At 36.3% G+C, this 24,458-nt stretch overlaps 5 protein-coding genes and 1 pseudogene across 6 annotated transcripts; 3 read left to right on the forward strand and 3 right to left on the reverse strand.

Moving 5' to 3' along the window:
• Nucleotides 1–311: 311 nt before the first annotated feature.
• Nucleotides 312–4,345, reverse strand: LOC137712489 (tubulin alpha-5 chain-like). The gene is made up of 5 exons (XM_068451559.1): nucleotides 4,118–4,345; nucleotides 2,665–2,879; nucleotides 2,385–2,584; nucleotides 1,262–1,770; nucleotides 312–813 (listed from the first exon to the last, which is right to left on the reverse strand). The coding sequence occupies exons 1-5, from the start codon at nucleotides 4,228–4,230 to the stop codon at nucleotides 501–503; spliced, it is 1,350 nt and encodes a 449-aa protein (XP_068307660.1). The 5' UTR covers nucleotides 4,231–4,345; the 3' UTR covers nucleotides 312–500.
• A 1,160-nt stretch (nucleotides 4,346–5,505) lies between these two features.
• Nucleotides 5,506–8,227, forward strand: LOC137712490 (superoxide dismutase [Cu-Zn] 2-like). 2 transcript variants are annotated; one of them, XM_068451560.1, is made up of 7 exons: nucleotides 5,510–5,670; nucleotides 5,741–5,845; nucleotides 6,025–6,120; nucleotides 6,212–6,243; nucleotides 6,468–6,543; nucleotides 7,635–7,688; nucleotides 7,867–8,227. In XM_068451560.1, exons 1-7 carry the CDS (start codon nucleotides 5,589–5,591, stop codon nucleotides 7,893–7,895), a joined length of 474 nt encoding a protein of 157 aa, XP_068307661.1. In that variant the 5' UTR covers nucleotides 5,510–5,588; the 3' UTR covers nucleotides 7,896–8,227. The 2 variants fall into 2 exon arrangements, with proteins under 2 accessions (XP_068307662.1, XP_068307661.1); XM_068451561.1 differs by lacking the exon at nucleotides 6,468–6,543 and having other exon boundaries at nucleotides 5,506–5,670.
• Nucleotides 8,228–8,332: 105 nt separating this feature from the next.
• Nucleotides 8,333–9,787, reverse strand: LOC137713269 (polygalacturonase-like; annotated as a pseudogene).
• Nucleotides 9,788–10,602: 815 nt separating this feature from the next.
• LOC137712922 (eukaryotic translation initiation factor NCBP-like) lies at nucleotides 10,603–14,282 on the reverse strand. Its single transcript, XM_068452126.1, has 6 exons — nucleotides 13,993–14,282; nucleotides 13,457–13,552; nucleotides 13,261–13,365; nucleotides 13,039–13,116; nucleotides 11,045–11,164; nucleotides 10,603–10,959 (listed from the first exon to the last, which is right to left on the reverse strand). Exons 1-6 carry the CDS (start codon nucleotides 14,173–14,175, stop codon nucleotides 10,828–10,830), a joined length of 714 nt encoding a protein of 237 aa, XP_068308227.1. The 5' UTR covers nucleotides 14,176–14,282; the 3' UTR covers nucleotides 10,603–10,827.
• A 1,429-nt stretch (nucleotides 14,283–15,711) lies between these two features.
• Nucleotides 15,712–19,980, forward strand: LOC137713819 (5'-adenylylsulfate reductase-like 5). Its single transcript, XM_068453174.1, has 4 exons — nucleotides 15,712–16,253; nucleotides 18,338–18,519; nucleotides 18,989–19,113; nucleotides 19,244–19,980. The coding sequence occupies exons 1-4, from the start codon at nucleotides 16,095–16,097 to the stop codon at nucleotides 19,675–19,677; spliced, it is 900 nt and encodes a 299-aa protein (XP_068309275.1). The 5' UTR covers nucleotides 15,712–16,094; the 3' UTR covers nucleotides 19,678–19,980.
• Nucleotides 19,981–21,463: 1,483 nt separating this feature from the next.
• LOC137712546 (uncharacterized) lies at nucleotides 21,464–23,212 on the forward strand. Its single transcript, XM_068451623.1, has 2 exons — nucleotides 21,464–22,372; nucleotides 22,822–23,212. Exons 1-2 carry the CDS (start codon nucleotides 21,599–21,601, stop codon nucleotides 22,936–22,938), a joined length of 891 nt encoding a protein of 296 aa, XP_068307724.1. The 5' UTR covers nucleotides 21,464–21,598; the 3' UTR covers nucleotides 22,939–23,212.
• The last annotated feature ends 1,246 nt before the right edge of the window (nucleotides 23,213–24,458 follow it).

Here is a 24,458-nt window from a genome sequence, read left to right on the forward strand (position 1 = left end):
AGCTCAAAACAAGAAACTCCGAGGAGATGTACGTTACGACGAAATTGTGGGCAATTTCACCTTCATCCATGCGTAGTAATTGTGGTAGAATTAAAGGTTACTGAAATTGTGGTCCAGAACAGTTCAGCAAAGCGAATCTCAAAATGAACAGTTCAAATCATGACATCATATTGTGGAGACAACCTACACAGAGTTGTCGTATTAACTTACTAACCGATTAACACTTACAACCATTCGTTAACATGAGGTCTAAGATACAGGTCTCGAGTTTTGGGCAGATCTCAATTGTTTCAAAGACAACATTATTTCATTCCAAGTAATGAAAGGTTGATTACTTATACACGACAAACGTACTTCCAAAACAATCACAAGGGCAGAACCAAAACACAATGTGCATGTCTTTCGAAATAAAAATGCAAAGCTAGATAAGAAACAAAATAATGGAGAGGTCTAGCAGGATAGACAGATAGCTACTGAAGGGAATCCCAAAGTATTATGGTTTAGTAATCTTCCCCTTCCTCTTCATCATCAGCGCCTTCTGCCCCAACTTCCTCGTAGTCTTTTTCAAGAGCAGCAAGATCCTCACGGGCTTCTGAGAATTCACCTTCCTCCATCCCTTCACCTACATACCAATGCACAAATGCCCGCTTGGAATACATAAGGTCAAATTTATGGTCAATTCGGGAGAAGACCTCAGCTACTGCAGTGTTGTTGCTTATCATACAAACTGCTCGTTGCACCTTGGCAAGATCACCACCTGGTACAACCGTCGGGGGCTGGTAGTTAATACCGCATTTGAAACCAGTTGGGCACCTGAAAGTATCCATATAGAGCAACCATTCAGATAAACACAAGGGACAACAAAAAAATAGTTTATGAAGTCAAATAATCTGCAACGAACACCCCAGCATCCTTCCTTTTAAGATGGCTATTTTGAATCCAGTTTGTCTACAAACAAGGGTTTCCTACCATTAATATTGCTACCAGTGCATACGAAATTAATGTATACACAATGAGAGTATGATATCAAAAACATGTTTTAACCCACAAACGTGTTAGAGATATACTAAGAAGATGTCAGCATTAATACAGCCTAAGCTTAACATGTATGACCATAAATAAACGTCATTGCCATTGCTTGAACTACATGGACTGAAATACTGAAATCAATAATAAAGTAACGTCCATCTCATCAATTTCTGTGCGAATACTATTTAGGCTTATATTTTAACGAAATTAGATGCATGGAATGTCTACTCACCAGTCCACAAACTGAACTGTCCGCTTTGTCTTAATGGTAGCTACAGCAGCATTTACATCCTTCGGTACAACGTCACCACGGTACATCAAGCAGCATGCCATGTACTTCCCATGTCTTGGATCACACTTGGCCATCATACTTGAGGGCTCAAATACAGAACTTGTGATCTCAGGAACTGACAGTTGCTCATGGTAGGCCTTTGCAGCAGAGATTACAGGGGCATAAGATGAGAGCATAAAGTGGATACGAGGATATGGAACCAGATTAGTTTGAAACTCCGTAATGTCCACATTAATGGCACCGTCAAACCTCAATGAAGTTGTCAAAGAAGATATTGTTTGGGATATTAAACGATTCAAGTTGGTGTAGGTTGGCCTTTCAATGTCTAAAGATCTCCTACAGATATCATAAATGGCTTCATTGTCCAGAAGCACAGCCACGTCTGTATGTTCAAGGAGAGAATGTGTGGAGAGCACGCTATTATAAGGTTCTACCACAGCAGTGGAGACCTGCACATTTTAAGATTAGTTTCTGTAGACAGTCGCACATGAATGGTTCAAGAAAATTAAGAGAGCTATGATATGGAAGCAGATGAAAAGGAGAACCTTCAAAAGATTTTATTCTCAAACAGCAATATTTCCTAAGTTTCCGCACACCACTTATGTTGTCTCTCCAAATGTAATATCTAGTTTCGGACTTGGCGTGCATATTTTTACATTAAGAAGAACTGAAAAACCATTAAGTAGGATCAGATGGAAAAAAATATTAAAAAATGTGAACATTAACCGAATGCAAGCCACTAAAAATTTTGTATTCTCAAAGAAGTCATCTTGTCTAGGTTCTGAGAATCTTTCTGACCATCATTTCTGATGCCCTTCTGGTAAGAATAAACATGTCTCTTATAATTTTAGACTAGCTTTTTTATCAGATTTACTCCCGTGCTTCTTATATTAGTTTTGCTTATTGAGGCAGCAGAACTAATTTGTTGCAGTAAACCATTGAAACAGGTACAGCATACAAAATTTAGAGAAGAAAGACGAGTTAGACAAGTGTTCACAAATACTAGTTTTAGCAGTTAAGATCTATCCAATTACCATATCCTGCACTTTTCTAAGTAATGTACCTGAGGAGAAGGATAAATCGTGAAACCGAGCTTTGACTTCTTTCCATAATCAAGAGACAATCGTTCGAGAAGTAAGGAACCCAAACCAGAACCAGTGCCACCACCAACAGCGTTAAATACCAAAAACCCTTGCAGGCCTGTGCAATTATCAGCTAATTTTCTTACCCTGTCAAGGCATAGGTCCACAATGTCCTTCCCCACTGTAGCATTCAGAAAACCAGTTATAACTAAAGTAATAAATGGAAATGCCAGTTGGACAGTGCAATATACATAATTATACCTGTGTAGTGTCCTCGGGCAAAATTGTTCGCAGCATCTTCTTTGCCAGAAATAAGTTGCTCGGGATGAAAAAGTTGTCTGTAAGTCCCAGTCCTGACTTCATCAATAACCGTCGGTTCAAGATCAACAAATATGGCTCTGGGCACATGATTTCCAGAACCAGTTTCGCTGAAGAAGGTGTTAAAAGAATCGGTTGCAGCGCCAACAGAGGTGTCGCTGCATTCACACAAATACAATTAAAAGTTAATAATCCATCCTTATGCAAAGGTACAAGGGATTATAAGAACTTTGCGGTAACTAAGTAACTACCCAATGAACTAGTCCACATATCAAAGAAGAAATACAACAAAACAAAATGAAAAGGAGTTGTTCTAAATATCAAAACTATATTCCTATTCACAACCCCGCCAAATACCAGTTATGAATATACGTGGCACAGGAACCCACGAGGGAGAGATGTGAACACACAGACAAGTTCATACAAGTGCATTTGAAAGAATGAAAAATAACTTGCATAACCAAACTATGAGGAGGTAAAACGTGCTACATACCTACTACCTTGGATTTTTTTGGGTACATAAATTCTAGAAATTTTTGCCAATTCAAATATTCTGATTCCCCAGTAGGGAATTGCATAGGAAAGGTATCAATAAAATCATATAGTTCTACATTATTAAAGATCTTAAGCATACGTTTGAGCTTGTGATAAGTTAAATGTAGCTGACACCACACAGTTTGCATTAAGAGATCATGACATTTGTTGATATTTGCACATTAGCAACAGACGAGGGCGTCTGAGTTTCAATTAAGAAAGGAAAAGAGTAAATATGAAATCAACACATTGCATATGTTCATATAACAGATTGAATGACAAGACAGTTTGCATCAAGCCACCGCGATTGCTAGTTTGATCTCACCAGAGGCAAAAATATTAGCACAAAGAGGCAAAACTTGACTGAAATTCCAAGAAAGACAAAATCCAACATTCCAAATCTAGACAGGAAGCTAAATTACAAGGTGATTTTTTTTTTTTCCTCATCGATTAACACCAGAATTCAATCAAGGTTCCTCTACATTGAAAACGCAACGATAATACGCATCAAAGGAGATAAAAAGAATTGATCTCAATCACAAATTATGCTGAATTACGAAACTCACCGCATTTTAGTTTTCATGAATGAAGTAGCAAGAAACCATGTTGCATTTAGGTTAATCCAATTCTGATCTGCTAGATTTGTTGAACATAAACATTACCCAATTCCCAATTTCATCAACAATATCCCAAACCCAACTTCCATATTGAATTGAATACCAAAACCCAAAACCTATTACTTCAATAAAAAAGAGTGGTTTTTCACAGGAATGGATTCAAATTAAAAAAAAAAAAAAAAAAATCATAGAAAAGCAGGGGGTGTGTGTGTGTGAGAGAGAGATATATATATATATACACATACCTGGGCATCATACCATCAGGCTGAATGCCATGTTCAAGGCAGTAGAGCTCCCAGCACGCATTCCCAACTTGGATCCCTGCCTGTCCGATGTGTAAGCTTATTATCTCCCTCATCTTTCTCTCTCACTCTCCAATTACAAGCACAGAGAAACAACACAGGAAAGAAATACGGGAAGAAGAAGAAACAATACAGAGGAACCACTGAAATGATTATTTATTTTTAGTTGTTGAATAAATTATTGGCTGTTTGGTTTTTTTTTTGGTAAAAAGTTATAATCAATGATTAGTTATTTTTGGTAAAGTAAATAATTAGTGGTTCTAGATCTGCACCCACCCCATCACTTATATGTAACAAATCAAAATTCAAAAACTATTTTCTAAACTTTGTATTATTTCCATGATTTTTGTTTGATACGATCTATTTAGTATTTACAGTAAAAATTTTGAAGAATAAATTAATATTAAGTTCTTCACCCATAAGATTGGAATATTCTACATTATATATTATAAAATAATAAAATTGAACTAGAGATTCTCACTTAATTGGCTAAGCCCACTCTTGTGCTAGATGGATACCATAGATGTGACTCATGACCGCATCATGTGCTATGAAAGGGTGATGGGAAAAGAAGGTTCATGCACCAACTAATTATTAGTGTAATAGTACTTGAAAAGGATCTAGCGAGGACTTTTCTTAAGAATCCTAGAAATTTAATTATTGTGATCATTTATCGTATATCGTGCAATCAATTTTCGATACGTACTATTTATATTTGAAATTTAAAAAAAGTTCAAAAAAAAAACTTTAGTTTTAATGAAAAATTACAAATAAAAATGTAATGAATAATAGCAGAGAAAGGTAAAAATATGATTTTTCATTAAAAGTGAACAGTACCGGAAGTGTATCGTTAAAACTCCCTTTTAAATTTTAAATAATTTCTGATCACACGATATACAACGAACGGAAACGATTATAAGATCATTAGGATCCCTAGGAAAAGGATTCAACGAGGATCTTTTTCCACTAATTTTTGGGATGATCCACCTTCTTATTATCCAGGAAATAATAAAAATTTGAATGGTTAAAATTGCATATTATGTGGAAAGGTAATGTTAGAGAGGCTAGAATTTTAAATTAAATTTACAAATTAAATGATATATCATCAATCAAATATAAACATGTTAATTAATGTTTAACTAATAATTCAATTGCAAGTGACTTTTTACCACAATGATGGAAATGTGTTAAGCTATTACATGATAAAGTGGGTTCAAATTCCGTCTATGATTAATCTAGCAAAATATATCGTTTGCAAAAAAAAACTAATAATTCAATCATTTAGTTTTATCACATAGAGAGCAGCATGGGAGCTGAAAAGCCTGAAAAAAAATAAAATAAAATAAAAAAGATATGAGAGATTGAAAAATTGAACAGCGGCATAAGGGGCAGCGGAAGCAGGGGAGGAAATCAAATGGCTAGTGTGAAAGCAGTGGCTCTTGTCACCGGAGATTCCAACGTCCGAGGCTCCCTTCATTTCCTTCAGGCATCCAACGGTCTCTCTCTTATCTCTCTCTTTCTCTTTTTCCCTACTGTCTCACCGGAAATCAACTGAATGATGAACAGGAGGGCCTACACACATACAGGGGAGGATTAGTGGCCTCTCTCCTGGCCTTCATGGTTTCCATATCCATGCTCTTGGTGATACCTCCAATGGTTGCAATTCCACTGGTATCTCTATCTCTCTCTCTTAATTTCAGCTTAAATTCTTCAATTAATGTAATTTTTCATTGCATCTAGGACTTGGTTCTTGCTTCTTTAATGGGTTTTACTTGATTCCTAGTCTTTGTTTTCGTTGGTGGGTGGTTTCTGGTTTGGACTTTTCAAATTTTTAATCTTTGATGTTTAAGGACCTCATTTTAATCCACTGAAGAAGGAGCATGGCGCTCCTTCAGATAAGGAGCGTCACGCCGGCGATTTGGGTAACATTGTTGCCGGCCCAGATGGTATGAACAACTACGAAAAAGTATTGCTTTTCTTTTCTGTGTGTAATAAATTCAGCATTCTACTAAAGTTGCGCTCGCACTCACTCTGCAGGAGTTGCTGAGGTTTCTCTCCAGGACTGGCAGGTAACAATTCTTTCCCTTTTATAAAAGTCGAAATGTGAATATGAAGAAATATGTATGCCTAGATACTCTTTAACTTTATTCTATGGATAAAGGATTGAATTGGTAGAAGAAGCGCATGTATGTGCATGTCATAGGCTTATCGGCAGCTAAAGATTATTCATAATTCACATGTCCCTGGATTGCTGTTCATATTCCAATTTATAATAACTTGATATCAATCTTAGATTCCACTAAGCGGACCTAATTCGATTCTTGGGCGAGCAGTTGTAGTGCACGCTGATCCTGATGATCTTGGTAAAGGTGAGTGTAAAATTTGGTTGGCAAATTGTTTGTTTATCACGTTTAGGCTACTACAACCTCTTTGTGAAGTTTGGTATCTTCTTTGATGATTCATCACAAAAGCATTAAGTTTACCTATTCCATGATTATTTCGCTCAAAAGGGATTGGACATGGTACACGATATGATTTTGAGGCATCTAGCCCTTGATTATAAATTTCTTGTCACTTCTTGCTTCTAATGGACGATCACTTTGTTTTTTGTTTTTAAGGGAAGAGTTGAAGTTTTAATTCATCAGAGAAACTGTGCATATTACTTGATCACTCAAGTTTTTGAATCTGAATTATCAGTATCAATTGGCACTTGACCAGCCACTGATTTTACGACACTTTCTAATTGCAAATCTGCAAAGAATTTCTTTTCATGGAATTGAAATCTTATAAGACTTTATAAGGTTTTTCAAAATTATTAATTTTGAAGTCGTTAACCCTATAAGGTTATTGGAGATACTGTAATAAACATGGATGTGCTTTATGATTTTGCAAAGCATCTTCTTGAGCTTATATCACGGAGATGACAATCTCACGATAATTAAGACTCAATTATGGTTATTCTTTTGCTGTGAAATTTTTCTTTCACTTTTGTAAGGTTTGTGCCAATCACTGAACACTCGAAGAAGAGCTCTTCCACCTTTTGTTATTCAAATTAGAAATTGTTGTCTCAATAGCCCTTCATACTTGAGAAATAATTTTTCTTGCTTACCTTTTGGGACTTAATTGTGACTTTAAGTTTTAACAGAAAAATTGGTGACTTTACCTGTTTCGTAGCCCTTAAGGTCATATCCTATACGTTTCATAACAAAACGTAAACCCTATAGATGATTTTTTCCAGTTTGTGCTGCAATTGTTAGTATGATGTTAGGAAATCATAAAGCAGTATACTGATTTGGCTTCTGCATTTTCTGTAAATAAATTACATGGGCATCTTCAGTTATTTCATAATTCCGTTTTTAGTGCAAATGACAGTGCTGTGGGTTGATCTCTGATTCATCTCCGCACAAGAGTGATATCATCGATGTTTTAACTCTTTGTCTATATATCCCTGATTGAACAGGTGGACATGAACTTAGCAAGACTACTGGGAACGCAGGAGCAAGAGTTGGATGTGGTATGTATTTCACTTCTCTAGCCAGTTGCTGTTGCTGACAAATTGTTTATATCAAATTCAGTAGTAGGGTCCGGCAAACTGTTTTTTGTCATTCCTCTATTTTCGCTCTTTTTTCTCCCCTTCCCCCTTTTCATCTGCAACACCCTTTCCTAATATTGGTAATATTGATTTTCGACAGGTATCATTGGCCTTAAGTCATCTGTTTGAAAAGAAGAATTGCTTACAGAACAGAAAGCAAACAACCTAATAAATGTGGTTTAGTCCTTTCTTTTTCCTCCTTTGTGTTCAGTGTTCCTTGTGCATGTTATGATAATATTCTAGGGGTATATTAGATAAAACTTTGGGGACAAGAAGTATAATTTAGGGGTCTTTGGTAACCATTTCGTTCTTAGTTTTTAGTTCCAATCATCCTCCGATAAAGTACTAGATGCCTAGTTAATTTATTTTTTGAATATTACAAACAAGCATCTGGATGAACAATGCCAGAAGTGTTTACATTTACATTGATACAATGTGATTGAACCATTTTGTTCCGGTAAGTCAAAGTCACTTTCAAGTCTTAACCCACTGCATGGATTTGATGGGCTACAGTCAAATTTTATTGCAACTGCTGTTGCTGATGTTCCTTCGATGTTCCGGTACTCTCACACCTGATCCCTGTAATACATTGCATCAGGATAAAAAGTGACGTTTTTATGCTAGCGATATTCTAATTAATCTAACCTTAAAACCGTTGAAGAGATTCAAGGGAATCAAACTTTGATGCACAAAACCTATTTGGCTACACTCATGATGTGCGATGGACGTTTATTACCTGAACAGGGCAGTCGATGTTGCCTTGCCTGGGCAGTAATTTTGGTCAATTAGAATGGGGTTTTTGACATTAAGCATTACAGCATCAAGGAACTGGATCCTTTGAACAAACCCTTTGCTAGGTCTAGCCCAAGACTTAATCCTCAAGCCATTTGTGGTACCCTTCAAAACTGCTTTCTTAATCGACTCGTTTTGAACTCCTTCCTCTTCAAAGTCTTTGGCCAAACTCCCTATACAGCAAAGGATCACCACATGCACGCAAGCATACGTCAACACCAATTTATTAACTACGTACTAAGGGGTTTAATTATCGCATATTGCAATACAATAATGATGGATCTGGTATCAACACGTTTGGAATTATCGATACATTTGGTTATCAACGCATAATCTTATTGGCACCATATCGACAATTAAATCGTTTAAAGAAAAATGGATATATATATAACCTTATGCCATGGCCAGGTCCACATGATATTTGCTCGATCCACAAGTCTTTGGTGCCAGGGCCAATGGAGACACAATCATCCCCAGTTTTGATGGAGGTGTTGAAGATTGCCACACTTCTTGATAATTGGACATGGATGCCATCAGTGTTGGGGCCATTTCCGGCGGCATTCACCGTGACGCCTTCAATCTCAACATCTTGGCACCCGTTTATCACAATGTGGAATATCTGGCTGTTCAATGACGTGCGATCCAACCGCAAAAAATAGCGAATTATAAGTTGGACCAGCATTAGTCCGATTGATTCTTAATAAAAGGAATGAACAAGACAAAAGAGTCTCTGGAAATCTAAAAGTAAAATTACTAACCGTGGCTCCGTTGGGGCAGTCGGTGCTTCCTCCAGCTAACTTGCAAGCCCACAAAGAGGTACCTTTGGCATCAAGTGTGCCTTCCACGATGGAGATGCCTGTCACTCGAACAAAACTGAGCCAGTTGCTATCTCGGCCTAGGACTGGGTAATCAGAGGAAGCCATCAATGTTCCATCGACCCGGAAAGTAATGCGACTGTTTTTGCATTTGTCACCTTTAAACACCATAGCAGAGGGAAGCAAGTACCTCCTTTAGGTACACTTATCGTAGTGGGAATCGTTGGAGGCACATGCTGCTCCCCATGCATTGAGAAACGCTTGTGTGGAATCCGTTACACCATTAGGTTTAGCTCCAAAACCTCGAACGTCGTAAACCAATGAACTCTCAGCAACTGAGGACTGGTGTAAAATGTAAAGAATCGTGAATACTACAACTAATCTGCAAAAGCAACAACTTGTAACCTCCACCATTTTTGCAAGTGATGAAAGTCGAATAAATGCGAATGGAGAAAAGTTGGAAGAGTGAAGGGGTAGTTATACTCTATACGGTACATGCATGCATATTTGTAGTAAGTAATAAAATAAAGAGGTTGACATATTCAGATGATGTGGTGTGGATTTTAAGAAATTAATATTGTATGGTATAATAGTACAATACACATACATATATAGAAATTGTATTAAGAAAATTGCGCCGGAAATAAGCCGAGTAATTGCTTCAAATGGATGTGCGCGTGTTTGCTATTGAGCGAATTACTCTGTTGTATAGTCAAGTAGTCTTATAAGAAATAGTGTTTAAATATTAATAAAAGTGGGGGAAAAGGTATGAAAATGAAGGGTAGCGTTAAGTGGTCGTTGAATTGTTAATGAATCAATTTGTCTCTCAATCGAGATATTCCAACTTGTGATCTCTTTTGAAAGTTAATAATAGAAACATCATTAGACTTATAGTTAGTTCATCCACGTATACTGCCTCAAAAAAACCCATAACTCTCAAATATTAAAGCTTCCGTCTATAGTAGAAATTCTTCCCCGCATATTTTTCTTCATGAGTTCACGGTTATGTTAGTTGACAGATGTCAGGCTGGGGTTTTTAATACATTGGATGAGAAGCATTTTAATTTTTTATTATTTTAAATAAATATTTAACCTTAGTTATGCTAGTGTACAGATGTCTAGCTTTGAAGGTGATGGTAAACATACACCATAGTTTATTATGGCGAGCAAAAATGCTCTCATAAATTCGACGTAGACAGATTAAAGGAACCATGAACAACAATAGCAAATTGGAAAGATCTGTTTGATAAAGCCAGTAATTTGTTTGATAATCCATCAGTAAATTTAGTACAGATATACTCAGGTACAGATTGCCACCAATTATAAAGTCTCCAGACTTTTGCACATCTCCTTTTCGTCATGCAAGAATTTTACCGATTCTGGTCGTGGCTTGTGCATCAGTCGCCTTCCAGAAAGCTTTTCTGAAACTAGTGCTCTTATCTGGTGGCATCAATCTAGCCCCTCAACCATGTGTTTCTGTAAGATGAATTGTCGCGCAGCGAAGCATCATGCGGCTTGTATTCCATGAGATAGCTGTGTGGAAGCTTCAAGTTCCGCTTGATCGCATCTCTTAAAGCCATTACAGCCTGGTCAACAAAGGCAAGGTCAACAGATTACACTACACACACACACAGAAAGATCACAAGCAGCAAATTGCAATAAATTACCAACCAGATGATCAGAAGCATTCCGGTTCCAGACACTCAATATATCCTCGTTGAATCTGATGCTTAGTACCGCACCACATATGTTCTCTCCATAATCAAGCTGGTCACCCACCAAGGCAAGAACCTGTGCATAACATGTAAGTAGGCGCAGAAATAAGTTCTAGTATACACATCTCTCCTCTAATGAGGATATACCACGTTCAAATACCCCCACATATCTCAATTTAGAAAACATAAGAGAAAGCCACATTAAATTAGCAGTAAAACACCATAATAGAAACACTCTCATATAAACACATGTATGTGCATTAATATGTCACGCACGTCCAGGCATTTGTATATACTTTCTATAGGCTCCATTCAGACAGCATCCAGAGATTAGGAAGTGTACTTCAGAAAAGATGCCAACATGTGTGATTCAGGGCTTAGGCTTTAATGCTAAGGTTCTGGGTAACAAACCACCCACAAGAGTTGAAACCTAAACTTAAAAGCATCAACCCATTGCCATAAAAGTGTAAAGTGCTGTTCTTATGATCTGGGATCCTGCCAAACAGGACCCCGCACCTGAAGCTACCAGAATATTGCCTTCTTAGATCAGTGAAAAACAACTGGAAGCATCACTTGAATTGCAGAAAGATTTTCATTACTCAACAAAATCAATGAGACAAGGTACCAATGAATAGAGAACGCAGCGTAGTATTTTAAGCTACCTAATCCAGAAAGTAACTTATTAGCCAAATTAAAAATAAACCCCTACTTCATTATGAGCACATCAGTGCAAATTCTTTGAAACCTGACAGAAAATACAAAAACAGCTTCCAAATTACTACATGGCTAACATCTATTCTAAACAGGGTCTCAACAAGGACAAAAAAATGCATTGCTTGTAAGAGTTGGACTAATAAGTGAACTCCACTGTGGTAATTCGTAATTAAATTCCCATTTAATATTCCACAACCAAGAACTGTAAATTTAACGCCTTAATAGGTCCGAGCCAAGATAAGCAACTCTAAGAAAAACATATGGTTTCTTTTTGGCGAACCAGGTAATAAAACCTGTATGGATTCGAAGTTAGTTGTGTATATCCAAGTGAAGCCAATCTTTCAAATTTCAGACTTTTTAGGGTGCTACCAACTACATGGGGTGGATGATATATTCTTCGAAGGTATCACTGGCATTTAGGCCATAAGAAACCGAGATAAAGAGACGTATCAGTATATGTCAACGCTGAGGCAAAAAAAGCTTCCCAGCATAGCAGTGAAAGAGGACCACAAATTTGATGAATATTCACCAAAATGTGATGTGCAAAACAAGAGCTTCTTGGTCTTGACCCAAGTGGGCTTCTTGATCCTGTTGAGCTCAACATATATGGATATACAAAGCCTACAAGTTTAATCAGTGCATTAATTAGCATCTCTTAAAGCTTCATTCAAAATTTATGTATTTTTACAAAAGCTTCATTTTTGTAACTTTTACTATATGTTTTCACCAATACTTTGATAAATCTGGACTACCGATGTATTCCCTTAGTACCTATTTTTCATCCCTACAGTTGGTAAGAAAAGAACTATAGTAAAACAGATGCAATGCAGAATAGTAAGTTATACTGACACCCTTAACCTTGATAAATTAGAGTTTTTCACAATTTTTACAGAACTTTCACTTCATGTCAAATGTATATGCAACAAGGTATCAATTCAAACAAATTCTGCAGCACACAAAACAAAAGATGGAATACTATAATTTGCCAATAATCATGATTACTGTGTATTGCAGGCATAAATCTTCAAAAAGGCAACATGTATAGGAAAATTAGACGACTCTTCCAAAAGTTTAGAAAATGTGAGAATTTCCTACTAGAAGCCACTTAAGCTTTCAGTAGGATAATTTTTTCAAAACTCGGCATTTTAAAAATGAAATAATACCATCAACTGATAGTATGGCCTGGAAATTGCACAAGACCAAAACAAAGAGAGAAATTCCAGTTTTTATCCTTACCAGGTCCTCCCAAAAACGGCCCGACACAGCCTTTTTGAATCGTATTATCCATTTGCCACCGTTGCAATTAGCAGAGTCCTGAAAAACAAAAAAGTACACACTAGTTCTGTCATTTAAAAAGTTTAACATCTCTGAACACTTGCATTCTGTAAGAAGGAATAAGAAGCAAAACTAGCCAGTGATTAGAAAGAGGAAAATGAAAGTCAGGTTTCAGATATTTACCTCCCAGAGAGGGCGAATTCCATCCTTGAAAAGATGCAAGTCTGTTGGACTAGGCAAAGAAGAAGGTCGGGCTAGGTGGCAATAACTGACCCAAAAACCTTCAACCTTATGTTATCCAAGCAACAAGAAGTCAACAAAAAGAAACGATTAGACTCAATCACATTTCCTCCGGCAGAAATTAAGGTAGATGTTATACCGTACTGAAGTCGACAATTTTCTTTATATTGTCTTCATATGATGTCTGGCTCCGGATTCCTGGAGTTCGGCGAGTGTACCAAAATACGAACTTGTGCTAATGATAAAAACATAACAAAAGTAAGTGCTACAAGGACACAAAGATTACCAATTGGAACCTGCATTTCAAACAGAAAAATGGAGGAACACAATTTGGGCATGTGAAAGACCCACAGTAGACAAAGTGAATCAAACGAAACCCGGTATCGTTTTACAAAATTGACGAGAACAAAAGACGGAGATCAAAATAAACTGACTCAAAGATGGATAATCTGCAGCAAGCCAACTCATTCAGCGCAAATTAGAAGATTAACAGTTTAATCATAATAAAGTCAGCTCACCGAGCAGCAATTCACTAATGAAAGACCACAAATTTATCCAGATGAGCGAATCTCTCTAGGTCAATCAATCAAAACTCTATACATACACACATATATATACAGAGAGAGAGGGAGAGGGGGGGGGAGAGAGAGAGAGAGAGAGAGAGAGGGGGGGGACCTTGAGAGGATGGAGGCCAGCTTTGAGGTCGCGAGCATGGCGTTCACGAACTTCATCGGATTCGTTGGGATGATTATCGTGAGAGTCTAAGAGTGCTTGCGCGTAACTTGTGACGTTGTTGTTGTTGTTGTTGTTGTTCTCATTGTTATTGAGGTTCGACTCCTTTTCTGCTATCAACTCCATCCTCCCCAAAAGCCCTAATTCCGTCTTTCTCTTCTCTCTCTCTCTCTCTCTCTACCCCCCCTCCTCTCTCTGCAACGCACAGCAACAGCAACAACGGAAGAACACCTTACGAAGTGAAGGAAGAAGAAGAGAAACTATGCTGCTGCTACTTGTTTCGGGCTTTTTATGACATGATATTGGGCTCAATTTCAATTACCCGCAATTGGATTTCGGGTTGGACTTACTTACTATTATTACGGGTATCTCTTGGCAACCAAAAAATGCATGAAAATACAATTATACTCTCCACACATAACTTTTTTCTTTTTCTTTTTTAAACAAACCACGCATAACTAATCTCTACTAATTAATAAAACACTCATTGCCAACCAAAATTTTATGAAATTACAAGTTTAATCTCTAATTAAAATATAACATGAATAAAAAATATGACGTAGAAATGTAATTTCACACAACCAAATCTTGTTGTTTTTTGTTTTTTTCAAAGTCTCATCTACATGTAATCCTAACATATCTCTAATTAAAAAAAAAAAATTCTTATTCTCACATTCTCTATCACTCTCTTCCTCCCACCTTCTATTTCAAAAACAAAAATAAAAAATTTTCTCGCACACTTTGTGTGTGCCCATATGCTAGTTTTAATAAAGGATTTTTGGCTAAGTGTCACGGTAATATCTCTTGAACTTTCAACTTTTATTTTGTAGAAATTTCAAGACTTATATTTTTGTATTTTTAGTTGTTAAAAAAAAAGATTCATAGATCACTTTGAATCATATTATTGTTAACTTATGGGTAATGCTATTTATATTATGTCTTTGTACCACATTTTTATACCACCTTAGGTGACATTTAATGTGGGTATCCACATCATTTGAATTAATTATATTTTTAAATTTAATTCATTATTTAATAAACTAATAATTAAGAAAAACTAGTTAATTAAATGATGATTGTTTTATATGAGGAATCTTTCTCCTTCATTTCCTTGGGTTTTGCAAATTTTTCAAATAATATGGTTGTCCACATCAGATGTTATCTAATGTGGTATAGAAATGTGGTATAAAATAAGGAAAACTAATAAAAAGGTTTGAAAACTTTGAGTTTTAACGATAAATGTAAAATAAAGGGTAAAGTGAATAATACCATGATTGACTTTTTAGTGTAAAAATATGGTTTTTCATTAAAATAAATAGTACCATAAATTTTTCATTAAAGTTCTCATAAAAGTATAGTATAAATAACATTACACTTAACGACTTATTATTATATTCTCTCACTCTCGTAATGTACATAATATCATTTTAATATACTCTCTCACTCCCGTCACGTACATAATATTATTTGTTCAGGAAAAAAATAAAATAAAACTCATAGACTTTCCATATTCAAGACTTACATTGAAAAGATAGAGAAAAACATTCAAGATATTAATAATTTAATTGGCTCTATTTAATTATTAAAAATGTAATTGACTCTAATGTTTTTTTTATTTTAAATATATCATCTGATTAGTCTGGTTTTAATTTTGAGCACCATTTTTATTCACACACGAGGCCGCCGCCGCGTGGAGGAAGGAGGATACAGAGAATTTTCAATTTTGAGAGCTACTTTTCCTCTCTCTGTTTTTTTTTTTTTCCAAGATATTTTTGTTAGAAGAAGGAATGCGGGTAAAATTCTAACACGAGTCACCACCACCACCAACTCCAACCCCAAAATTTCACACCCTTTTCTTTTCCTGCATTTCTTCGAATCCCAGATTTTGTTCCTCATAAAAACTCATACCCTTTTCTTGGTTTTCATTTTTTCCAATTTTGCCCTTCTCTCAACTGTGTATTCTCTTCTCTTACCCTTCTTTTCCCCTTCTTCTTCTTCTTCTTCTCGTGTTCGCCGATTGGACTGGTTATTGTTGTTCATCGTCTATGGATAAATCTGTAATCTTTTTGTGTATCGCTGCCTTGGCAACTTCGCTACGATTAGTTTCTTCGTCTTCTGTTTTATGCCCTCACGAATCCGATTTCTTCCGGTACAGCCTTCAATCTCAATGCCCCATCTGGATCTCCCCCCATCCACCCCTCAAGGTACGTTTTACCCTTCCAATTTCTTACATAACTCGTTAATTATCTTGTTAATTTACTGTATCTTTTGTTGTTGACTTTGTTGATTATTGGAAATCTCTTTTTTATTTTTTTTATTTTTTTTTTCCTATGGGTTGGTGATGTCTGAATATAATTTTTTTTCTTAGATTTTTAATCAGAAATGGTGATTCTCGATGCTGGGTACTTCAGTTTTCGAGGTTTTAATTGCAAGATGATAGTTGTTATGCCATGCATTGTTTCTTTGTTAGAATGATGAAATACGATTTCAGATAAACTTCGTATGTCATGTATTTTGTCTTTGTTAGAATGATGAAATTCGTTAAGTTTCTGAATTTGCGATCAACGAGCTAAAGAAGGAAATTTAAGATAGAAATTTGAGATAGCTTTGTTACTGAAATGTACAAATATGTATTGGCTTCAAGGGAATATAAGTTATATAACTCCGTCAAAGTGCTAGCTCGCCTATTAGATAGCGTTTCTGTCTAGTCACTCCACGGAGTGCGGTGTTAGTATTGCGTTATCCAGTGAAGAGGCTTTGGTATGAAGTAAATCTTTGTATGAGTAAGCTATTAGTTTTTGTGCTTACATATATGTTTTGCTGCCTTGAAGAATCTGCTGAGATAGTTTTTGTTAAATGGTGGGTTTTGGTGGAAAACGTGCTATGCTGCATGATGGAGCTAGAACACAAATGATATGCGTCCGAATGGCAAATGATTCTAAGTTACAACAAGTAATGTGTGTCGTCGTGTGTGGCTATGGTTCAAGTTGGTGCATTATCTGATTAATCCTACGACAAATGATATGAATATCTTGTATGTATAGAATCATTTGGGGGTTGCACTAAAACAAGACTATTGCCTTGCACTGAAACTCTCTTTAATTTGGCATTAAATGCAGCAGTTGTTTCATTCCCCCTTTTACCTCCCAATCCTCAGCCACACTATATGTTAAACTAGAACTAGTTTCATATAAGGGACTCGTGTTTTCAGATTGTATATTCATTAAAAAAAAATTTATTGTTCACCCAAAATAAAAGGCGAAGAAGAAAGTTGGTTACTTTAGTTAGATGTAATGTTTGGACCATCTTTATCAAAATTAATGTGCTGAACTTTGTGATCATGTATGCTTCTACATTTGGTGAGAATGTTAGCATTACAACATTAAATTAAACTTAAATTCATGTAGTGATCTCTCTCGGTAACTTATGATTTTGCGGCACATAAGGAACTTGAGTAGTGCATTCTCTTACGTGGTTTTAGTACATTTGGAATGCCTTTGTTGTCCTTTTATCGGAGCATCTTATTTTTTAGAGGTTGTAAAGTAGTAGGTTGTGAAACACTGGCTATTAATTGTTTATATTATTGCTGAAAAGTTTATGTAATGAAAGAGATTATGATATATAAATATAATATGTAAAGTAGATTAGAGGTTGATAGTCTTAAGTGAAAACTGCTGTACGATAGTCTTGAAACTAGGTGTTAGGGATAGGGATATAGATTGCTGGTTCCGCTAAAGTAAAGTGTTTTGGTGATATGAAGAAATAGGGGCCGGTTATGTACACATTGTCATTGCAGTGCCTGAATATCTATGGAAGAGACTAAATTCTAGGCACCAAAGCAACTCCATATTTATTAGAAATATGGTCAGAAATTTTGTTGTTGTCTAAGGATGCATCTCAGCAAGTGCCATTAATCTTTACAGTGTTTTCTGTATTAGAATGAAAACTGCATACCTTAAGAATTTGGAGTGCATATTCATTGATAGATGTTTTACTTTTCGTTTCCAGGGGATGTAAACGAGGTTTGCTGCTTTTGTAAGTTGAATTTAGAGTTTGGATACGGTTTAGACTCTAGGGTTTAGGCCTTGGGGAAAAACAACGGCGATCCGTTTGAACAGTAAATGATCCATATTTTAAATGCAATGAGGATCCGTTTATTGAGTCATAATAATCAGCTGATGGTAGTATGACATTGTTTTGAAAGAATACAACACTAGCATGACATTCTTGTTCTCTTTAAAAAATGGGGACTTCTGAATGTTGTTGCTTATTATTTTTATTTTTGCAGGTGGATGGAAACTTCCTAGACAGAGCTTTGGCATCGCAACAGAGGACTGATTATACAGCAGTGCTCTTTTATGCTTCCTGGTGCCCATTTTCACGCACAATGTATCCTACATTTGAAAAGCTCAGCTTCATGTTCCCTCAAGTAGAACATTTGGCCATTGAGCAATCTTCAGCCCTGCCGAGGTAAGCTTAACTTGGTGTACTTTTGTCCTCTATCTAATTTTTGCGTAAGATTCCTTCTTTTGCATTTGTATCTGTGGTAAGCTAAATTATTGATGTTGTAGGCCAAACATTCATTTCAGGAAAAAGAAAATATAAGTGTAACTGTGTAAATTTACTGAGTAATTTGTTTGTTTCTTAAAAAACATCTGTGCATTCATAATGTTTTGTAATCTAATTGTCAAAGAAGATTCTACAGATTTATTCTAGTTAAAACTGCATAATATCCATGGCCTTGGAAGGCAATTTGTTCATTTTCTTATAGTTATTACTATACAGCTTCCAGCAATGGGGGAGATATTTACTGTAAGATATTTATGGGATGCAAGAAAGTTACTGTAAGATATTTATGGGGGAGATTATTATCTGTTCTTTGAAAACATTAGCTACATCGTCATGCTGCCTTACCTGCCTTTGATGTGTTGTATTGCAGTGTGTTCTCAAGATATGGAATACATAGTTTCCCTTCGATTTTAATAGTCAATCAGACATCAAGGGTGCGTTATCATGGTCCAAAAAGTCTCTCCTCGCTTGCACAGTTTTACCAGAAAACCACAGGTAAAATTTTCTTAAATTGAAGAATATTCATGCATGTGGAGTAGGAAGCTTACCTGTTGTATTCTCTTCCTTCTCATCCATTTTTTGCACTATTTCTTACCGCATATGTTCTTGATGCCTTGTCTTTCAGGACTTAAACCAGTTCAATATTTTGATGGCGATCAAATAGTCAGCTTAAACATTCGTGAAAAATCTTTAATCCAGTCAATGGGTAACATGTCACTCAGGGAGATATCAAGGAGGGAACCCTATTTAGCTTTTGCTATATTGTTTCTCTGTTTGAGGGTGCTTCTGTATATATTCCCAAAGGTATTGACTCGCCTCCATGCTTTCTGGGTCCTATACGTTCCCCATTTTAACTTGGGAATATTTGGGGAGACGAGTCAAAGTATGGGGCGTATCCTCCCCATGGTTGACGTTAGGAGGATTTGGACCAAGCTGAGATTATGCAAGACGAGGAACTTCCACGAGGGAGCAAAGAATGCCAGGGTTTGGGCTTCTTCCCTAACTTCTGTCTCCTTGGGCAAATCTTCATCTGCTCGATCGTCGTCATTGTCATCTTAAATGCAGTACTTAAAATCTTGTACAAGACAAACTTGCGTATAAATCTCCAACTAACGTGTATCATCGATCATAAGCTGCTGTGATGCTCTCGGGGCAGGTAGTCCTCTCTCTCTTTGTTTCCCTCTTATTTTTACTTGTGGTGATGATAGCTGAATTGAGTTGAGTGTTTTCAGTGAAAACAAACCAGCATTGTAAATTTGAGAATAGCTTTCTTTTTGTAAATTACTCGTCATCTGACGGAACCTGTATGGGGTTATACCAGTGGAACGTGAGTATATTATCTTTGTCTCGATTCATTGTTCATGACCATAATCTTGCTTTCACTAATCATCTAAATCTTACAGTTACGTATGAAATATCATGTTCCAGATAATAGTTGGGCATATTGAGGGCTTGTTGAGTAAGGAGCTCTGCATTTTTTGGGCATTCGTAAACTTAATTTGCCTAATGGAATCCGCGACTTGTTGGTTAAACATCACACTCCATATTGAACGACTTGCCCGCACGAAGAACTCTGCTTCATCAACTACCGTCCCCGCCACGACATTACTGTTAACAGCTTGAAAACCAAGCTCCGTCGAGTAACTATTAGCTAATGTCTTTTTGGTGAATGCGGGCGTGCCAACTTGCAATCGAGCTCGGTTGGGCAAGTAGAATAGCGTGGTAGTGGTGTCGGATTTGCTGTTGACTTCTGCACTTGAGCGACTACGGTTGAGGAATGAACACTTCTCAGCCTTGTTCTAGAACCTGAAGGCTAGGTTGTCTAGTTCACTATGAAGGTCAAGATCGTCTGCACTGAGTTCAGCGTGCGCTAAACTGGTATCAAATTGTAACGGCAAAGGTACTCAAAGGAGATAAGCATTTTAATGGTGGCCGTGGTTAAGTCGTGTGAATGTCAAACTGCAAATGCACATGAGATTAACTAGTCATAAGACTTGGAAGATAATCAACCAATCCAGAAGAAGATTATGAACATGGTAAAACTCGATCGTTCTTCATTGATCTAGGATTTGTTTTATTAAAAAAAAAAAAAGATAGTAAGGGAAAGAAAGAAGAGAAATGTTGATGAGACTTTCTCAAAGTGAGATTGGTCATGAACTTTCTGTCATCTCATTTTTTTTTATAAAATATTTTATAATATTAGTATGAAAATTGTCCATGAAAAATTTTACTTTCAAAAGAATCTCCTTAATATTTCTCAAGAAAAAAAAAAAAGAAAGAAACCAAATAATAAAGATTCCATCCCATGGACAGTTGGACGGGCCTCCCTTTGTTTGGTGTATTTTTTTAAATTTTTGCTTTTGCATCATTGTCATCCAAAGCGAACTCGAACAAGCAACCGACTGTCGCTCTCTAATTTCCTATCTCTTGAGCAGAAAGTGTGCAACTTTCACATGGAGGGAGGGAGATCAAAAGAAAGATCCTTTGGTCCTTGAACATTAATTAACCTCTAACCCCAGTTACACAATAGTAATCAAACTTTACATTTAAAATAAAGCCATTAACAATTGAAAAGAAATATAAACCGAACCCATCTGGTGAGGCAAACCTTGCTTTCTCTCTTTGGTGGGTCCCCTTTTGGACAACCATGCCTCCTTCTCTTTGTCACTATTAGAAAGGATAAGCACTCCCCTCACTAAAACCGTGTCAAATGTCTTGCTTGCTGAATGGTGTGGATCAATCTTTCACTCCAAGAGCAAAAAGACACACTCCATCCCCATGTCCAGTGAGAATCTCCCACAAAACTCCATGAAAGCCACCTTCTTTGATTCAATTATTATTCAACATTACCAGTACCCGACTTTGAAAAATATTTCCCGATTTTATTATATATAGATGAAATACCCTTCTCCTTTTTGGATCATCTAAATTCATTGATCCCAAAATATTTCTTTTTTTGTTGTTGTTTTTTGGAAACAAGATGGATCTTGATGAGTGGGAATACCTCCCTGACGATGCGTTTCTTGATTTCCATGAAGAGAGTGCGGACAAGAGGATTTTCTCAAGCAAGCGATACTCCTCTTCTGATAATTCAAAAAGTGTTTTCAACATGAACTACTTCATAATCCCATCACCCAGTTCTAGGTCAAAAGTCATTCACGAGACACCACCATCACAACCGCCAACACCACCGCCATCGGCGTCGCCAGCTGGGATTGATTCAAGGCTTGTTCCTGTTCCAATTCAACTGGAACTACCTCCAAGCTTTGGCAAGGCCTCATCACTCCCACAAGAAGAACAAGAAGAAGAAAAACAAGTCATCAAAGTCTCCCAAGTGGATCAAGACACACAACTGTCCCAAGTTTACTTCAAGAAAACTTGGGAAAATGAATTTGCCGACATGAAAATATTGGACTCCCCAAAGTCTCCCACCTGCAGATCACCCAAGTTTATGCATCAACAAACTGATAAGCTTCAGTTTGATGAAAATTTAGGTCAAGAAATCACCTCTCCAAGGACGAAAGTTGTTGACCAAAACAGCTTGTTGGAGTCATCAGAAGATACCAAAGAGATCAACAACAGCAACAACAACAACAACAACATCTGGAAGCTGAGTTTTACAGGAATCGGAGCGATTTGCTCTTTTGGTTTTGCTGCTGCTACCATTTGTATTATCTTTTTCGGTGCCCATCAGAAGAACAAACAGTATCAGCACAACCAGAATCGCTTCCAGATCTATACTGATGACAACAAGGTTAGCAAATTTAATTTTTCTTCTAGCTCTTAGCTACATAATTAGTCCAATTAATTACATAAGTGCTATTTTAATTTCTTAATTTGTTTTCTTTTTCCCTTTCTTTTTAGTTAATTAAAAATTGGCACTCGTCCAAAACATTGACTTATTACAGTTTGTTTGATTAATTTCCTTTATCAAATCTGATTAGTTTTCTAATATGCGTTAACATGTCCAGTTAGCCATTAAACACTAAACCCGACATGAGTTATATAATATAAACAAGACGGCGATTGGTTATAAATTACTGAACCCGACATGCTGTTTCAATCATGCACAATAATATCTTCCGTGTGGCGTCAAAATGCATTGTTATAGGTTTATTTGCCCCATTTTAGGATTGTCAATTGTACTAGAGTTGAACCAATCATAATTTAATCCCAGTTTTGTTAATTTTTGGATGGATGCAGAGGATTAAGCAGGCTGTTGAACATGCAACCAAATTGAATGAAGCATTTTCAGCAGCTAGAGGAGTACCCCTCCCTAGAGCTCATGTCACATATGGTGGTTACTATAATGGTTTATGAACAGCCGGCGCCCACCCGATGAAATGGAAGTTGGTTTTTAGTACAGTACAGTACTGCATGAGTTCGCTTTTCAATGTACTTGTACAAGATATATATATAATCTTTCTTCTGAGTGTATAAGGTCAATAATTGCGCGTTGCATGCATGGGATCGATGCTTGTATATATAGATTCTGAATCTTTTATTTGAATAGGAGATTCCCAACTTTGTATTAGTTTGGCTACATACTTATTATTTGTATTTGTAGAAGATATACAAAAGTTCTCATTTCTCACTTCTCTTCCGCCGCCTTGAACCTCTTTGCACAACAAGAAAAGTGAAGAATAACAAAGATGAGTAGTTATTTGGTTGTTGCTGCTTGAGTGCTTGGTAACAATGTTGTTATCAACGGAAAAAAATAAAATAAAATTATAATGTACTAGTCACATTGTGGTGTGACTATTTTTTGTCAATTTTTTTCATTCGCAACCTCATTATTGCACTAGCAATAACAATAAAATAACTACTAATTTTGATAACTGTTGTTAACTTTTTTTTGTATTATCGTGGTTAAAAGGACAATTATATTAATAAGAAACACACTCAATTTCCCTTTCGTTATCTTCATGTAAAGGCCAATGGTGGATCCCATGTACATGGATGCTTAATGAACTGTTTTTAGTCTCGACTGATCGACATCTTCTTATAATTATCTAAGCAGTTTAGTTTTCAAACATGATTACGTACTAAACAATATCCTTTTCTCTTGGGTAAAGTCTAAAGCCAGAAATAGTTTATTCATCCGCTACCTAACTTTAATTTATATATATGCAATTGTTAACCATTGCCATTATTTTTCATGTTTTATACTAAATTATTCAAAATTACGAGAAGAAGAATTCTAAGTGTAAAAAAATGAATACACAGTTCTAATAAATTAGCTTATCACTCACATATTCGGGATGGTTTTGTTCAGCTAATGCTTAATTTTTGACAAACTAATCTTTCTTTCTCTATGCTCTTACTCTACCTGGAAATACTTGATCCAAATAATTGATTAGAAGCAGCTAATTAATTGGTTGCCGAATCAGATTACTCATATGCAAGAACTTAATTTGGTAGATATTTTAACAGGCCATGAGGGGGACTGATGGTGCACCATACATATTCAAACAAATGATATTACTGAGTCATGACCCACTTCGATCAGAATTTGGTTGATTAATTTGTCAAATATGTGATGACCTGTGCTTCATTACAAAATTCACGACGTGATGTTCATAGGCTACATTCAATATATGATTGAGAAATAATTCACAAACGCGAATTGGTTCTGCTTGGAGTGACCCTCAAGGCCTCTCCACCAGAATGGACTTTTATAACTATGTTAAATAATTTGGTCACTTGGAATTTTGGTAAATTTTATTGAGTACGACCTTCATCAAAGACTCTTCTTCAAGACTTTAGACACCCTGGCGGCTGGTGCTCGGAGTTCAACCACGTACGTCAAAACAAAAGAAAAAAAATATGATTTGGAAACA

The sequence above is a fragment of the Pyrus communis genome, chromosome 13, assembly GCF_963583255.1.
Source record: "Pyrus communis chromosome 13, drPyrComm1.1, whole genome shotgun sequence".
Lineage (NCBI taxonomy): Eukaryota > Viridiplantae > Streptophyta > Magnoliopsida > Rosales > Rosaceae > Pyrus > Pyrus communis.

What these genes read in the sequence shown, in the direction of transcription:
- LOC137712489 (XM_068451559.1), bottom strand. Translation starts at nt 4,230, where the DNA reads ATGAGGGAGATAATAAGCTTACACATCGGACAGGCAGGGATCCAAGTT. An exon ending in TGCCCGAGGACACTACACAG is followed by an intron (nt 2,585 to 2,664) that starts GTATAATTATGT and finishes TGAATGCTACAG; the next exon opens with TGGGGAAGGACATTGTGGAC. An exon ending in ACAGTTCAGTTTGTGGACTG is followed by an intron (nt 814 to 1,261) that starts GTGAGTAGACAT and finishes GGATACTTTCAG; the next exon opens with GTGCCCAACTGGTTTCAAAT.
- LOC137712490 (XM_068451560.1), top strand. Translation starts at nt 5,589, where the DNA reads ATGGCTAGTGTGAAAGCAGTGGCTCTTGTCACCGGAGATTCCAACGTC. An exon ending in TTTCCTTCAGGCATCCAACG is followed by an intron (nt 5,671 to 5,740) that starts GTCTCTCTCTTA and finishes AATGATGAACAG; the next exon opens with GAGGGCCTACACACATACAG. An exon ending in TCCTGATGATCTTGGTAAAG is followed by an intron (nt 6,544 to 7,634) that starts GTGAGTGTAAAA and finishes CTGATTGAACAG; the next exon opens with GTGGACATGAACTTAGCAAG.
- LOC137712922 (XM_068452126.1), bottom strand. Translation starts at nt 14,175, where the DNA reads ATGGAGTTGATAGCAGAAAAGGAGTCGAACCTCAATAACAATGAGAAC. An exon ending in CTGGCCTCCATCCTCTCAAG is followed by an intron (nt 13,553 to 13,992) that starts GTCCCCCCCCTC and finishes TTTTATCATTAG; the next exon opens with CACAAGTTCGTATTTTGGTA. An exon ending in AAATTGTCGACTTCAGTACG is followed by an intron (nt 13,366 to 13,456) that starts GTATAACATCTA and finishes GGATAACATAAG; the next exon opens with GTTGAAGGTTTTTGGGTCAG.
- LOC137713819 (XM_068453174.1), top strand. Translation starts at nt 16,095, where the DNA reads ATGGATAAATCTGTAATCTTTTTGTGTATCGCTGCCTTGGCAACTTCG. An exon ending in CAATCTTCAGCCCTGCCGAG is followed by an intron (nt 18,520 to 18,988) that starts GTAAGCTTAACT and finishes GTTGTATTGCAG; the next exon opens with TGTGTTCTCAAGATATGGAA. An exon ending in GTTTTACCAGAAAACCACAG is followed by an intron (nt 19,114 to 19,243) that starts GTAAAATTTTCT and finishes CTTGTCTTTCAG; the next exon opens with GACTTAAACCAGTTCAATAT.
- LOC137712546 (XM_068451623.1), top strand. Translation starts at nt 21,599, where the DNA reads ATGGATCTTGATGAGTGGGAATACCTCCCTGACGATGCGTTTCTTGAT. An exon ending in TCTATACTGATGACAACAAG is followed by an intron (nt 22,373 to 22,821) that starts GTTAGCAAATTT and finishes GGATGGATGCAG; the next exon opens with AGGATTAAGCAGGCTGTTGA.